Source organism: Alosa alosa, chromosome 13, assembly GCF_017589495.1.
Source record: "Alosa alosa isolate M-15738 ecotype Scorff River chromosome 13, AALO_Geno_1.1, whole genome shotgun sequence".
Taxonomy (NCBI): Eukaryota; Metazoa; Chordata; class Actinopteri; order Clupeiformes; family Clupeidae; genus Alosa; species Alosa alosa.
The window spans coordinates 32,017,093-32,034,760 of record NC_063201.1 but is presented as its reverse complement, the minus strand read 5'-3'; the positions used below and the strand labels follow the sequence as shown (position 1 = coordinate 32,034,760).

The window sequence follows — 17,668 nt, the reverse complement described above, 5'->3', positions numbered from 1 at the left end:
AAAAATATGGGATATTTGTTTATACTTAGATACTAATGTTTCGAAATGTAGTGTTTAAATGATTTTTTCTGAAATGATAAACATTAAATGCTTTTATTGATGTTACGATTACATTTTTCCCCGAGAAATACCGGAAGTTAGTTCCACGTCACATTTTCAATCGGCTGTGAGTTTAATGTTGGCAGATAAACACCCCATAATTTGGGTGTCATTTGGTTCAGGAACTTCTTCTTTCCCATTAGAAAGTTAATACAGACCATAATATCAATGTGCAGTACCGTCACGTAGCTCTGTTTTCAGTATGGCAGGAAAGTTTCGACTTAAGCCGGGTATGGATTTCTCAATGGATTTGCTTCGTATCACAACGGATATTTCAGGTGAACTGATTTTTTTTATTGAAGATTAACTTGTTGTGAATCTAACCAACCTATTTTAAGAACCTATCATGCATGCTACCTCTTGAAATAATTCGGTGTTTAGAAACTGACTGACTGTATGCAGCGCCACTGCATCCGTATGTAAGCCTATGGCAGGAAAGTTTCGACTTAAGCGGGTTACGGGTATGGATTTCTCAATGGATTTGCTTCGTATCACAACGGATATTTCAGGTGAACTGATTTTTTTTATTGAAGATTAACTTGTTGTGAATCTAACCAACCTATTTTAAGAACCTATCATGCATGCTACCTCTTGAAATAATTCGGTGTTTAGAAACTGACTGACTGTATGCAGCGCCACTGCATCCGTATGTAAGCCTATGGCAGGAAAGTTTCGACTTAAGCGGGTTACGGGTATGGATTTCTCAATGGATTGCTTCATATCAAAATGGATATTTCAGGAGAACTGATTTTTTTCATGAAGATTAACTTGTTGTGAATCTAACCAAACTATTTGAAGGACGTACTGTATCATGCATGCTACCTCTTGAAACAATTCGGTGTTTAGACACTGACTGACCATATGCAGCGCCACTGCTTCCGTATGGTAGGAAAGTTGTGACTTACGCCGGATATGGATTTCTCAATGGATTGCTTCGTATCACAACGGACATTTCAGGAGAACTGATTTTTTCATGAAGATTATCTTGTTGTGAATCTAACCAACCTATTTTAAGGATGTGTCATGCATGCTACCTCTTGAAACAATTCGATGTTTGGACACTGTCTGACCGCCACTGCTTACTTATTTTCAAATTGGAATTTCTCAAAAACCTACAATTCAGAGCTCGGAATTCTCCAAATCTTTGAAATGGCCTAACTCAGTCAATATTAGGTATATCATTGAGAACTTTTCACAGCCTATTCCTTATACTGTGTAGAATGATCTGACGTAACATAAAAAAACGACTTTAGCTGGGTTATCACAGGCAGGGTCACATATATGTGTGCGCGCACGGTTTGGGACTACTTCAATAATCTCCATAGAATGCTGCTGTTCACTGGCTGCTTGACAAGTATAATCATTTTATGTTATTTTTTTTTTGTTTTAATTATTACATTTGAAACACTTTTAAACTAGTGCCATTTTTATGTGTTTTAATTATTACTTCTTAAACACTTTTAAACTATTGCCCTTTTATGTACTATTACCTTGTGTCTTTAATTTTTAAACTATTCCTTGACTATTGCCTTTCTATGTTAGCTATTCCTGTTTGCTTGTGTTTATGTAAAGCACACTGAATGATCTCTGTGTATGAAATGCACTATATAAATAAACCTGACTTGACTTGCTAGATGAAGAAAATAAAGCTTGTCCCCAGAGTCCCATTCTTCATCTACACCATGTTATTTGCAAATTTGACATCTTCTTCCCTTGGCTACTCAATGCTCAAATACTCAATGCAATACCGTATTTTCCGGACTATAAGTCGCATCAGTCAAAAAATGTGTCAAGAAGAGGAAAAAACATATATATGTCGCACTGTACTATAAGTTGCATTTATTTAGACATTTATCTCACAAAATCCAAGATGAAGAACAGACAGGCTATGTAACTGGACACATAGAGGCCAAAAATATTTAGAATTCTACCGGGAATGTTAATGAAGACGAAGGAGTGAATAGTGGCAAGCTGAGGCAAGCCGAAGGCTGCCAACGAGGGCCCAACACTAATTGTAAACAATCCTATGCGGCTACAGGAGCTTCCAATCACGAGGAAACAATTTTTCATTGTAGGCATAACTAACTGATGCAATAACGCCACCAACAACAACCAAAACTAGTGAAGAATGCTATTGAAATTGTCTCCTTAATCCCAAATGGAGACACAGTTGACCGAGTAGATTCTAGTGTAGTTAAGAGCAGGTAAAAACTTGAGGCTGGCTTGCAAAAGAATAGTTATTTATTCTGGATGTACCAACAGAGTTCTGGTAACCCTGTTGTACGCACACCACAGCACAATGTTGCAAGGTGAAGCCAAGGTAAGAAACTGAAGCAAAGATCTGGGAAACTTCTGGCTAATTATAATACCAGAATATACATTCACGTCTGGGGTCAAATTGGAGGGGGGGGGAAACAGACAGTGGTATAGCCTTATTCAATTAAGACGTCTTGTGGGGGAACAATTAGTTAGGTACACCATTTGCTATTGTAAGGTGACAACATTCTGTCTGCTTACAATAAACATCCTGTCCCCGCAGTTTCTGCAGTATTAAACAAAGAACCAAAAGAATGACATACAGAAAACCACTAAAATCTAACACTAGGCTACTCATTATCAACATGTAAATTAAATGTAACGTTATTGTGAATCAAATTAAAATGTTCTCCTCTTTGCAAACGTAGGCATAGGCTATGGTGACATAATTTAATCATGTTACGAAGATACTGCATCAATCCGTATGTTTCATTAGGCTACTAGGCTATTTGTTTTGCCTTACTCTTGATTCAATTAGGCTAGGCCTTTTTATTCAGTTATTCATCATCTTCCGTCCTTGTGTAGCGCATGCATTCTCAGACCTGTCACCTGTCACTCATCATCGTAAGGGAGGAGTTTGGAATCATTCCCGCGTTACAATCATCAGCCAATCAAAGTGGTCACTTCAGTCAAGCTCGAGTAATGACGTCATCCATAGCAACGAAGACTCAATCTAGTTTAGGAGTTTAATTTAGTTTAGGAGTTGTCATTTTTCCTTACTAAGAGTAGGTCTGAAAGGCTTTGTGAATAACTTTTAGAAAACTCCTAGCTAAAATCTTTTAGTGCGATTTAGGAGTACTCCTAGTGGTAAGATAAAAGGCTTTGTGAATATGGCCCCTGGTGTCTAACCCAATGCATAGCCCATTTACACAAAATAGTGGTCGAATATTACTGATGATATTTCATTGTTATTTAAGAATATGCAGTGCGCGTAGGGCACCAAAAACATCTTGCTCGTAAAAAATCATCATACTGCATATTGTGGCGGGTCTGTTATTTAGCCTACTTACTGTAGGCTGCGCAAACCACAGGCCTTTATTTTGGGCAAGCATGCATTCGAGGCAGGCCTTTATTTCATAAGGCTTCTGTTGAAGAATTTTATATAAAGCCTGCGCTAACAGTTGTCCTCCTGCCTCCGCTACCACAGCTGTGTGAGCGCGTCCCTGGATAGTGTGGCATGCTCACGCGTTATGTCTCCTTGCAAACTTGACTATAGCGAAACCATTAATGAAAGCAAAGCAACTATTTACATTTAGGATGGATGTAGGAAAACCAAAATACCCGCCCTCTACAATAAAGTATTCATATGTTACTTTTAATACCAAGGTCAACTACAAAATAAAAATGTGTTAAGCACTATACACACTCTCAGATATACTTACTAAAAAATAAAAACAAGTGTGGGCTTTTTTTTTTTTTTAGAAACTTTTGGTTGCGCCACCTGGCATTTTTTGGGTGATGAAATTGCAAGTACAGTCTAAAAATACAGTCTATTTGTCAATGACCCATATGCCACCAGCACCATCACAACTTCACATTTGCCACCAACACCAACCAAGCGCACCTTCCTTCCTCCATTATTTTTATAACCACCAACCACCACTGGTCAGTAATGGTATGTGCACACAACCTGAATGAAGAAATAGACACTTATATTATATTGAATTTAAAAACTAATACTGTTAAAGTTTCTCCTTAGTCTCCTTTTTTTGTATTTAGCTCTAGAGTTTTCTGTAACCCAACTGCTGGTTTAGTGGTTGAGGATAGATTATTTGAGCTATAACAAGTTGAAAACTCATATTTTTCCAACACTTCTGTCCAGCAGTTTTCAGGGCGTACCAGAAAAAGGGTGACCTTTTCATGTGGCCTTTATAATGAACTAAGCCACAATCAACGGTACAGTGCTGCAATTCAGGCCAGACGTTGGCATTGGCTATAAACTGGACCAACTTATCACTGGGACCTGTGTCATGAGGTTAGAGAGAAATGTAGTCACTGTTCATTATCACAAGGCAATAGTTCACTGTCAAATTGACTTAGCAATGTACAGATACAGATATGTACAGATATGAATGACAGCACACTAGTACAACTGCTTAAAATGACAAATCATTCAGTCAGGGTGCAATGACACCTACGCCTACACCTACACCTATCATTCACCTGCTGAAATTTTAACAGTCCATAAACTAAAACCTGGGCGGAATGGCCTATGTTCTGGTTCAAACAAACATAACATCCGCACATCCAAAAGTAGGTGCTATATAAAAAAGTAATACCGTAAAAAACTAGATGTACCGCATAGCGGTACAAAATATGACCGCCGCTCAGTCCTGTGTTCCGCGAAAATAAATCACACTTCAATTTGTCTCCATATTTTACTCCATCCCCCACTCTTGAAACTTTTGTGTATGCTTGTTTGGCATGCCTGAGTGTGTGTGTGCGGCTGCACAGAAAGTAGCCTACTGGTGCTGAAAAGGTGAATAGATTATAGAATAGCCAAAGAAGATGTAGCATTGTTATAAAACCTTTAAAATCTCTAAACAATCACAAGTAGGGCAGTTCATCACAGTTCATCCATTGCAACTGGATTGATGAAAGGTCACTTACAACTGTAGGCTACATTGTATTTGGGAAAAGCAAAAGGTATCAGCATAATGTTATTTATTTATTTATTTATTTTTTATGTATTTATAAACAAAAACATCTGTCAGTTCCATGCCGTTTTCAACAGCTATCAAAAACAAAGGTAATTTTTGGATGGATGGATTTTTTGTGAATGTTTCTTCTTCTACATAAGATTTTAGTCATCTTTAGTTCATGTAATACTTTATTGTCAATGCACAAATTAAGTAACAGTAGTCTGAAACGTTATTGTTAATGCACAAATTAAGTAACAGTAGCCTAGTCTGAAACGAAAATGCTGTTTTACATCTAACCAGTGGTGCAAATAACTTTACATGTCCAAATGGGCCTTGATGAAATGCGTCATAGACTGTTCATACACATTTTAACGGGTCAAAGTTGAAGAGCTTTTGTCCGTTATTGTTAAGTTTGCAAATATAGGCTGATTCATGTTCCCTTGCATTGTTTAACTGAGGTCCATGGCTAGTCTGGCTTTCATCAGACCAAGCTCAATCTTTTAAGAAATCAAAAAATAAATACCGGGGCAGATCAGGCTGGGTTCACCCAGCCTAGTCCATAGGCACCGATATTGTTTAATTTTCCGATTGAGATATACACGCTCTGGCTATTCTAAATGCAAAATGCATCAGGGAGTTATGACAAAATGGTAACTAACAAACTATCCTAATAGAAAGCTGTTAGCTTCCCTAAGCTACAGGTAGGATTATAAGGTAGGCATATTTACAACATAAATTGTCAATAGGCTATGCTGGCGACACAAATAAAATCTCCTTTGAAACCAATGGCTTCACGCCTTACAGTATCAAGTGGACTTAAACTGTCATATCGTGGCGAAAAGTTGTAATAACATTCACGCAGCTCCATGAGTCAAGGAAAGCGCGAATGAAGTAGCCACTTCTAAATGGGACCCACTACACAATAGCTTAAGGTGTTTTGCTAAAGCAGCCATAATGAAATGGTGTCATTGTTTGGATACTTCACACACACGTGCTTTTTAATTTCACAGACTACAACTACCAAGCTGTAATCAAAGCACATCGATTCCCCTCTCACACCCTGCACGCACTTAAAACAAAATAAACAGGTGTCTCAGTCTCACGCATGTATAGGCAAAACTGTATCAGACCGGTGTAACGTTGGTAAATCTTCCATTGCAGAGAATGATTTTGTAGCACGTGCAATAAATGACAGTCGAAAGATACAAACAGTGCTGCTATACATTTGCTTGGTATAACCGCATTTATAGTTTTCTACAAATGCAATCAATCAAATGCCTCCATCACTCAACCAACGCTAATGGTAACATTACCTAGGTCCTTATTGAAATTACAAGATTAACGCATTCCTGCAGTAAAACCAAGCATGTCCGATAAACATCCTCAGATTTATTTCGCTTCAAGAAGAAATGGGAATTACACTTCATGTGAACATCGTCCTATCCTTATTAGATGTTAAGCTGCGGTAAATTACAGTCCTTGTAGGAAGCGACCATTGTTTTTCCAACCCACTTTTAACTTCCAACAAAATTACGCCTCACTGCAACGATGCGCCATCTAGTGGACAAAACGACTACTTCTTCTGCCAGTACTGAAAATGCAGCCATGATGATGATGATGAATATTTATTTTGGCTTTCTTTTAATCCTACCGAATTTGTAATTATGTATCGGCCGCTCTAATACCGATAGTATGTGGGTGCCTGTGTGTGTGCATGTGTATATGTGTGCACCGCCATTTACAGGCCAATGAGTGTACAGTCACTAAATGTACACATAACCTAATTTTTTTTTAGACCCCCATGGATGAAATTCTACGAAACTTGGCATACCCCAGATAATGCCAGGTCAATCATACACATACAATTTGGTGCAGTTCTGAACATCTTAACTGAAGATAGGGGCGATTAAAGCAGAATAATATTGCATTTTCATTTTTACCGGGGGGGGGGTGCAAATCACAAATGAGTGATTATGAGCCAGGTTGATGTGGGCCCTTGAGACCAACATACCATAAAGATTCTTCATCCTCAGTGCCACGGTTCAGGTAGTTATTTAGGAAAAACTGTTTTTTTTTGCGGTTCAGGGGCCCAGCACGGGGTGGGGGTGGGGTGGTGGTGGTCCCCGGGGCTAAAATGAAATTTTTCCGTAAAAGTCTAGTGGGGCTACATACCCACCAAATTTCATGTACCCCGGTGGTTCGGTGTCCCGGTATCAATGACCAAAAAATTCAGGGAGTAGATGATGGGAAAAATTCTTGAATTGTGTGCATGTGTACGTGTAAAATTTTTATGTTTATGTTTATGTGTGTGTGTGTGTATGTGCGTGCTTGTGTGTTTGCCTGCGTATGTGTGTTTGTGCATGTGCATGCATGCGCACATATGTCTACTGTGTGAGTATGTGTCATACGTGATGATTACCGTAAATGTATGTGTGTGCGTGTGTATTTGTTTATGCACATGTGTGCACATGGAATGGGTTAACATGACCCCTGGAGGCAAATATACGGAAAAAATTGGTCATCCTAGGCCCTACAGTTCTCAAGATATTCACAGAGAACTGTGTCTGCCCCCACCCCTCCTTTCGGGGGTCCAGTCCAGCGGGGGCCTACAGATCAAAACGAAGAATGACGGTTCCATGCTATCCATGTGGGGTACATGCCCACCAAGTTTTGTGTACCCCGGTCTTTCAGTGTCCCGGAATCCTTTGTTGGTGTACGCCACTAAATGTACACATGAATTATTTTATTGTAAGGCCCCCATGAACGAAAGTACACAAAACTTGGCATGCATTCGGAGGGTGTCATAATGATCCTACACTTTTAATTTCGTGCAGTTTTGACCTTGTCAGCCAGAGATATTGTGATGAAAACACCTAATATTTTGCTTTTTAATTTTTAACTAGGTGGCGCTATACATGAAATAAGTGGTAATGGGATGGGTTGACATGCCCCTTAAGACCAACGTACATAAAAAGGTGGACCTCCTAGGCCCCACGGGTTCTCGAGATATTCACAGAAAACTGTCTCCGGCCACCTACAGGCCAGTTGGTGTATAGTAACATAAATTAATTTATTGTGTGGCCCCCCATGAACGGAATTCCACAAAACTTGGCGTGCATACAGAGGGTGTCATAATGATCCTACACTTTTAATTTCGTGCAGTTTTGACTATGTTAGGTCACAGACACCTTCAATTACAACACCTCACTTTTACTTTTTTGTGTTTAACTAGGTGGCGCTATACATGAAATGAGTGGTTATGGAATGGGTTGACATGGCCCCTTGAGATCAACATACAAAAAACAATTGGTCCTCCTAAACCCTACGGTTTTCGAGATATTCACAGAAAACTGTGTCTGCCCTACCCTCCTTTCGGGGGGTCCAGTCCAGCGGGGGGGCTACAGATCAAAACGAAAAACGATGGTTCCATGCTATCCATGTGGGGTTACATGCCCACCAAGTTTCGCATATGCATAACAAGAAATATCCGCACACTAGCTCCCTTTTTTTCTTCTGTTTATTAGTTACACCATATACGTAACGTTTCGAGCATTAAGCTCTTCAGACTCGAAGGCTCGAAACGTTATGTATGGTGTAACTAATAAACAGAGGAAAAAAGGGGAGCTAGTGTGCGGATATTCCTTGTTATTTTTTTTGTATGTTCTGGTTCATAAATGATTACTCGAGTTGAAGTTTTATTCAGGGCAAACCCATTTAAAGGTCTTTCAGCAGCCAAGCAACAATTCCTCAGTGGAGCATCTTAGTCATGGACTGGAATTTGAGGTCACCAAAGTAGTGATTATTACAAGACATTTCAAAAGCACCCCTCCTCTGATTTTTTACAAATCGCACCTTGGATACATTGATTAACAATGTTTCTTACTTACAGTGTGTACATGCGGAACTGCAGAATGGGCACACCCACACTGCTATCTTCAAGCTCAACACCCACTCTACGTCTGTCTAGACACTTCAAAAGAGCACCTACTGTCCGGAGCTATCAAAAAGAGGGGGTGAGAAAGACAGAGACAATCAAGGCATCAGTTTTTAAAGGAACACGCCAACATTTTGGGAAATTAACTTATTCGCAATCTCCCCAGTTAGATATGATGATACATAGCATTCTCTTCTCTGTGTGCAGTAACTCAGTCTGACGCACCCACCATTAGTCTAGCTTAGCATAGCTCATTCAGGTGGGCAGAACCAACTAGCCTAACTCCCAAAAGTGACAAAAGAATTCCAACATTGTCCTTTTTACATGTTGTGCCTAGTATAATTACAATGTCTACAAATCCCAATGTGAATTCTCATTCAGGTGAAGCACTTGGGATATGCAGAACACAGGAACTTTGTAGGTGTTGCGTGCAAATCACTTCGCCCAAACAGCAGTACTTCGCATGAATGAGAACACGGAACAAGTTCCAAGTGTTGATCATCTGTGCATTACAGTCAACCTCTCTTGGTGAAGGGCATACATGCAGACTGCCTTGTCATATACTGTATATTCTTATATTTTGGGGCTTTTTCACTTATGAGGGAGAGAGATGGGGAGTGGGAAATGACCATCAGGCCAAGCTCGAAACTAGCTTCACATGGGTACTGAGCCCATTTGTGGTAGAGGAAGCATACGCTACTGCTGTGCTATGGGCTCCCACTGTTTTATCATATTTCAACATGAAAAATAGTATCTTAAAACATTAAGATGTGACATTGATAATACACAGAGTCTTACCATAAGGACAGAGTCAAAGCTGAGACAGGAGGAGAGAAAGGACATTTTCTCCTTCTCTGTCATGGCAGGGGAAAGGAAGGGTAGGTTTGCTGCCAGTAGTCTCTGTTTTCCAACTTCAGGTCCTAAAAGGAGAGATGGTATAGGGTGGCACTACTTCTAAAGCATTTTGATCAACAACAGGTTGTTTTAAACTGGAAATAAACTGCCGTGACTTCTGAACTCTCCTTTCTTATTGACTTCTCCCAAGAACTTGGAAGGCCATCTGAACTCTGAACTCACAGTATACTGACTTTGCACTCATTCACTCCTCAGCACTCATGACCCCCTTATTTCATCACACGTCAAAACACACACACACACACCTGACTTTCTCCAACTTTTGCACATCTCCATAGAACTTTTTACTTATTATTTTTGATTTCTCCTCCATCTACCATTTATCTACCCATGTCCCTGATTGCCTAGCCTTTCTGCCCCCCCGCCATCCCCAACACACACACAAAAAACACACACACACTTATATCATCACTGTCATCACCACACATACATACAGTACACTGCTTGCTACAGTAAGCCTCTACATACTTGCTGCACACTGCCCCCCCCTCCCTACATACACAGCACATTGTCTTCAGGATCTTCTCTAACACACATCCTCTACATACTTACAGCACATTGCCCCCACCTACCCACACACACACACACAGTCACTGCTCCACTCCCCTCCCGCCCACACACACACATCTTCACTGTCATCACTCACATACATCATACATACAGTACTCTGCTTGCAATAGTAAGTCCCTTCACCATACTTGCAGTACACTGCCCCCCCTCTCCCATACATACACAGCACATTATTTCATCAAGAAGTTTCTCTAACACACATCCCCAACATACTTACACCCCGCCCCCCCCAATACACAGCACATTGTCTCATGAGGAAGCTTCTCCAACACACATATTGCACACTGCCCTCTCCACACATACACAGCACACTATCCCATCTCCCTTGTCATCCCCCCCAACACACACACACCAAGACCCCTGGCAGTTGGGTTAGCCCCTTGAGCCGTGGATCTGCCCAAGGTTTCTTCCTTGGTTATGGAGTTTTTCCTTGCCCCTGTTGCTCTTGGGTGCTCCTTGTTGGTGCCCCCCACCCCCAATCCTCCCCCACCTTTCTTATGCAGCCCTTGCCACTTAATCTACTAAACCCCTCTTCTACTGCACTTTTTACCCCCATAAATGCACAAATAGGCTGACACCAGACATAATTTCACTGCATTTCTTACTTCCAGTAACTATATGCATGTGACAATAAACTTCCTTGTAACTCCCTTCTCTCGTTGCCTTTTCCACAACGTCAGCAAATACTAACCATACTAAAGGTGTCTGCACCTGCTAATGTTACACCATATCCTAACTGTATGCGATGTGAGTTTACACCATCACTTGTTATCAATGACTGTCTTTGGCTGCTTTGATGCATTCGTTCTTGTCCTCAAACTGCCACAGACACTTCTTAGTAGGCTTCTGCCTGATCCTCCTGCTGCAGGCAGGCACTGAAAGCCCTCCTGGTTGGCTGAATGGCGAATTTTACTTTTAAAGGTCTCATCTCATCGTTTTTTCATTAATTTTGCAGTGGTCTGTAGTATTGATGAATGCCCTGTGAGCCGGTTTTGGTGAAAAAAATGCTGTCCCATCCTGTTTCCCCGCGCCTGTTTGTGGGGAAGGTGAGCGGGGAGGAATGACTGGATTTCGCCTCTAGTCATGAATATTAATGACATGCTAATGAATTCACCTCTGATTGGCTAACAGTACTGTGACGCTTCCTCCAGTGCGTCCTCATCCGATTCTGCCTGTGCTATGCTCATTCAACTTAACAGTGCTAAAACCTGGCTAAAACTCGAGTCAAAACTGTTGCACAAAATGTCTTCGGAGATACAACTTCATGTGTTTGATCCTAGTATCCGAGTAGGAAGAAGAACTGCTTCCTGATTGTTTGTCGGTGAACGTTGGTTTAATAGAATGGTAACAATTGCCTGTCAGCTTAAAATTTCTCCTAAAAGAGGTAACGTTTGTGACAATAGTCATCTTGCTTTCAAGTACCCCTAATAAACAGTTGGAAATGTTTTAAAATAAAGACCTATTTCTTTAGTCAAAAGTCTTTGCAATCTTCCTAGTAGACATTTTACTTCACAACACAGGTAAGCACCCTAAATGCAGTTCAGCCACTGACCTAGCCTGCTAATGCTATCGGAATAGATAGTTATGGTTTGAATTCCATGATACTATCATAGAAAGACCACTTGGTCATAGCCCAATATATATATATAGATCTAAATGCAAACACACCTACCTAGCTATATTTTGCTGGAATTGTACCAGAATGCCTACAGAAGCAGAGAATGTGTGCTGCAAGACTTCTTAATGAGAACTATGGCTTTGATAGCCTGACATTGGCAGAGGTTAGCCTACTCAAGTTGTTTTCTGTCACGTATGACAGAAAAAGTAGCCTACTATAGGAATCTTAGTATTTTGGGACTAAATATTACAGTAATCTTATAGGAATACTATAGTATTTGGACATACTATGGGTACTATAAGACTACTATAGAAAAACTATAGCGGTTACAGGATATAGTTATTAGTAGTACTTCTACAGTATGTCCCAATTATTCCTATAATAATTATTCCTATAAGATTACTATAATATTTTGTCCCAAATACTATAAGATTCCTATACTACTTTTTCGTAAGGGGATTGCTCATGTGGTTAGAAAAATGGGCAACACCAGTACCCCTGTTGTCTGTATGACCCTGTACCCAGGATTAGAACCAGTCTGCCTTAGCATAATGTACTCCCTTCCAAATGCACTAAACATTCGACTATGGCCCTCTGTGAGACAGAAGATATGAAAGGTAAGATAACCCTTTAGCTTAAAAGGGACAAAAACTGATGAAACTCCTAAACCAAATATACAAAACAGGTCAATTTTCAATAAATAACTTTATTATATTTACATACAGCAGTGGTACTCAAAGTGTGGTCCGGAAGCTATCTCAAGTGTTCCACAAGTAGATGTGGTAAAATATAATAGAGGAGTTGTTTGCTTGTATGTAAATCCAAACAGTTCTGCAACACTGATGTAACCTATGCCAGTTTTAAAATCATATGAATCCTCTGACACCATAAACAAGGTGCAAAGACAATAAGCAAGGTGGTTCAGTGAGAAGGCCTATTGTGTAATATACTGTTGAAGTAGGTCTACTGTTTTTTGTTTTTTTTGCTAGGTGGTCCGTGAAACACTGACAAATAGTAATATTGCAGTCTATTAAAATAATGCAAACACTAAACAAGAACATCCAAACTATGCACAGAATTAACAATGTCCTCTTTTTGCCAGACGATGCAGACATCTGGCCTACAGATCCTTTTTAAGATGGTGCTGGGATTATTTAGGGGAAAAGATCTGAGTTGTTGTTTCGGCTTGAATTGTCCTGGGGATCCGAAGAGACAACACACAAAACACATTCGTTGGCTGTGATGATTCTATTACATTGCTCTTTGATTGCGCTGGGCCATAGGTGGAGCCATCAGGTGTTATTGTGGAGATGTCGCTTTCATCCTTCTCCTCCTCTTGATCAACCCGAGGTCTTCTAGCTGGCCTTGGATGAACAGGCTTGATGGCAGTAGAGGTAGCAGGCCCCCATGCCCATGGTGTATCCGAAGTGCTTGTATCAATAGTCATACTTTTCATGAAGTATTCTGTTTGGGTACCTAAAGTAAATAAATGTGTATTACTGTCAAGTTACAAGATACTAATAGTACACAGGACATTCACTATCTCACACAAAACTGTACTGGCACAATGGAAACAAAAATATTTTAGTGACTGTGGTAAGGTGTATGATGTACTAAGTAGCACACCCACAAGAAGACATTCGGTAATATCAATTCTATCTGTTATGCAATTCATGGGTCTCACAGGTGTATTAATCAAGCACCATGCAGTCTGCATTCATAATCGAGGTGATTGATTTTATACACCTGTGGAAAGTGACCTGAAGAAACCCATGAATCGACTTTCCCAAACATTGACGAGCACATGTATTAGCCTACTAGAAAAAGACTTCTAGAAACGAACTAGCACAACAATAAAAGTTAGATCACAAACCTTTGCTTCTAACGTGATGACCTAATGTAGGCTAGAAAGCTGTGTAGCCTGACATGAGGATGTGCTCTGGAAGACATACAAAACACTAAGTAAACAGCAAGTAATCAAACAAAACATCATTGTAAGCCTACAAAGGTCAATGTAATAATGGCAAGAAGACATAAATTAGACTGAAGTGTAAATACCTGAGCTCTAGTGATAGCAACTTAGCCTAATAGTGCACGGGTATTGTGTTTTTGATTTTCCCCGTAGACTAGAACAATACCCGTACTTAGTTGAGCATAAGATATTGTTGCTAATATTATTATTTGTGGTATAACGCTTAGGTTGAACAAGCTAAATCTCTGGGTAGTGTGGTCAGTTTCTTATGAGTGTAACGTTAGCTACACCAGGCACGTAACTGAAGCATTCCGTTCGCGTTATGTAGGCTACTGCAACAATTAGCTTCCAATAGGCCTAATCAATGGAAGTAGCTACACCTGGCGTGTTAGTGGCCTGTAGGCTACGTTCGGGAAAACAGACCATTCCTCTAATAGATTTGACCAGAGCCCTTCCTATTAGACATTCTCTGATTTTACACGTCGCGAACAGAACACTTCAGTTACGTGCCTGGTGTAGCTTCCTGTAATATGGGCTAGCCTAAGCCTAGCTTGTACCCTTTTCATGCATGCTAACGTGAAGAATATGAACATGCTATTTTGTAACAGACGTTACACAGACGTTAGGTGGAAAAGTTTGTTTGTACTTACAGCCTGTGAGCTGGTGGTCGATCGTCATGACGGTACAGAACCAGGTTTTCAGAACATCGATGCAAAACCACTTTCTAACTGTAGGCAGTGAGTGTGGTCGAAATGATTGGAACACAGAACAAATGTTGCACTACTTCGGTGGTGGTGTTCCAACGATTTTTTTTCCGCCATGTTAGCAACTTGCTGTTAGCTCCTACTAGCTGCAGAGAGACAATCCTCTAGCCGCAAAATCTTCCAGTCTTTCTGTAGGCGGTCACAAGCCAAGGTGGGCGAGGCCATGAATAATCAGTTTCCCTTCGGCGTCATTGGGAAGGGCTCTTTCTGATTCACTTGTTTTTCCGTGTATTTTCTTTCATTGGCTAATGCGGGCAATGGGGGTAGAAGATCATTTTCACGTGCAGCATGCATATGCAACTTGGAGTAAGTTATAGTATTTCGAAAGTAACAAGTATTAAACGGTTTCTCAGTGAATGAGACCTTTAAATAATTCCCAGTCGGCTCAGTTGACATGGAATTAAAATATCACAAAGCACTTCAAATTTAAGCTATAATCTATAAACTAAGCATTGTTTACACTCCTACACGTTTTCAACTGAACAGAGCGTATTTAATGGAAATATGGATTATTTCTGTTTGTTATGTACTTCATTATGCTGTAGGCTTAGGCTACATTTTGCACATCTCAATTCCTTATGTTCAACTGAACTCAAAGTTGAATGAATATATGGAGCATGTTTTGTTTGTTATGCCCTAAATGCTGTAGCATTTATTTCAGTTTTAAGCAAGCTATATTTCTGAAGACATTGTGTTGCCTCAGGCCCGTTGCACATCTCATAAAGTAAATTTTCCTTCAAATCATGTGAATAAAACATAATAAAATTAGAGACCCACTGATATGGAATTTTAGGACCGATAACAATAACCGATATGTATTCGTCTGTTGTGGTCATAGATACGATAACCGATAATATTACTCTTGAAAAAAAAAATTGTGAAAAATGAATTGGGGACAGCATATAATAAGCATCATGTAATAATATACGGCGGCCGATATATCGTGCATCCCTAGATAAAATATGTGATTAATTGCCATTAATTATAGAAGTTCAGCGATTAATCAAGATAAAAAAAAAAGGAATCGTTTGATAGCCCTAATTACAGTGTTTTCAACGGAACTTTCCGTCCAGTCAATCATAGTAATAACCAATCTGATAGTCCAACCCGGCCCCAAATGTGGCACGGACGCTGCAGCCACCTGCACCACATCTCCCGCATTAATCCCATAATTTTGACTAATTTTGATACCTGAGATTGCTGATATCAGTGCACCAGATGTGGCATTGCAGGTTCTCCCTTGACAAATGTGTGACAAAAATCTATAAATACCCATGCGTGTCTGAGTATGAGTGTTCTTCGGTGTAGAAAATTTGCTCAGTGATATTTACACTCTTATTCAATGACACTGCCCGCCGTTGTCCCAACTCACCAAAGTCAGAATTAAGGTAAACAACCACCTCAGGTTTATAATCTGGGTTACACCCTGTTGGACAGAAATCATGAACATCAGATATATTTACATGATATGCATCTCCATTAGTTTTATCTTGTCCTATCCACTTGTTTCAACATTATTTGACAATTGCAAATTTTACCTGTGGATAGTTTCACAATTAGGGCATGCAAACTTTACCCACATGTCTGTGTTAGTAAAATATAGGATTCTGTTTGGTAATGTATTGATTACAATAAACAGCATCTGGAAAACTGAAAAAAGGGCAGAAATGCCACGACAATGGACACTATTCAACATGGCACAATTACATAGTTTAGGGCCATATTCTCCCATGCACGTAAACATAGGCTATAATTCCATCAATCAGAGATTTGACATCAATCTGTTAGATTCATTGGTTGAATATATTTAGCGGAGGAATTTCCTCAGATATACAACCATCAAATAGTGGGGCGCTGGTAACGTAGTGGTTAAGGAGCAAGGCTAAAATGCAATAGCCTTTTTTGCCTCTTAACAGACTCAAAATTAAAAAGGTCTGTACAATATGAAGAGTCCTTACATGACAAAACTATGCATTTTCTACTCATTAGCTGTTAAGAAACCGTCTAAATTCTACGTTTGTACGGTCACATCTGCACACTACTCTGTTTGCCTTTTCCTGCAACAACTGATTTCCCACGATACTTAAGCGCGAGCTAGCTTTCAGTAACGTGCAAGCTTAGGCATCATTTGGACCGTTTCCATGTAGTTACATAGTCATTATATGGTCATAACCTAATGACCTATTTTTGAGGGGAAATAAACGTCAAGTTTTCGTTGCAAAGCCGGCATGAGCTCGACAACAGACTTTCTTGAGCTTTCCTGGAAGCGACTTATGGAAACTGAGGTATGTGACAGTACAAACTTTGAATTCAAACAGTTCTTCACAGATAATGAGCAGAAAATGCATAGTTTTGTCACGTAAGGACTCTGTTCATAATGTACAGACCTTTTAATGACATTTCGAGTCTGTAAAGAGGCAAAAAAGGCACGTTTAGATGATGCCCCCAGACCTAGCATTGTAGCTCAATGGGAGTAGCAGACATGTTAACACATATTTTAACAATAACATTTCATCAGGATTTAATTTTTAGCCTAAAATAAACTGTTCACCCTGATTGTGAAACTCCCACAGAACCATATGTTAGACTATATAAACTATATGGAGCATGTCACCACAAAATGAGTTGGTCAAAAAAGGTTACTGATATTTAAAATAAGGGGTCATTTGTTAAATCCGGTTCAGCCAATCCAGAGCAGTGGTAGCGTAGTGGTTAAGGAGTTGAGCTAGCATGTAGTAGCCTGAAAAAGTTGTGGGTTCAATTCCTGGCTTGTGGCCTTAGCAAGGCAATTAACCCCAAGTTGCTCCAGGGGCAATGGCCCTTGTAATATAATTGACA

General features: G+C 39.9%; 1 protein-coding gene across 10 annotated transcripts in view; it reads right to left on the bottom strand.

The window, feature by feature from the left end:
- msh5 (mutS homolog 5) overlaps positions 1-17,668 on the bottom strand; it is a 90,626-nt gene that overhangs the window by 57,493 nt on the left and 15,465 nt on the right. For 7 of the 10 annotated variants that reach the window (XM_048261801.1, XM_048261808.1, XM_048261802.1 and 4 more), the window contains 4 exons: positions 16,203-16,256; positions 16,022-16,069; positions 9,790-9,911; positions 8,945-9,054 (listed from right to left, as the gene is read on the bottom strand). In XM_048261801.1, the coding sequence (XP_048117758.1) occupies positions 8,945-9,054; positions 9,790-9,911; positions 16,022-16,069; positions 16,203-16,256 (334 nt within the window). Of the gene's footprint in view, positions 1-8,944; positions 9,055-9,789; positions 9,912-16,021; positions 16,070-16,161; positions 16,257-17,668 lie in introns of those variants that run through there. The other 3 variants (XM_048261806.1, XM_048261810.1, XM_048261809.1) reach the window with 3 other exon arrangements.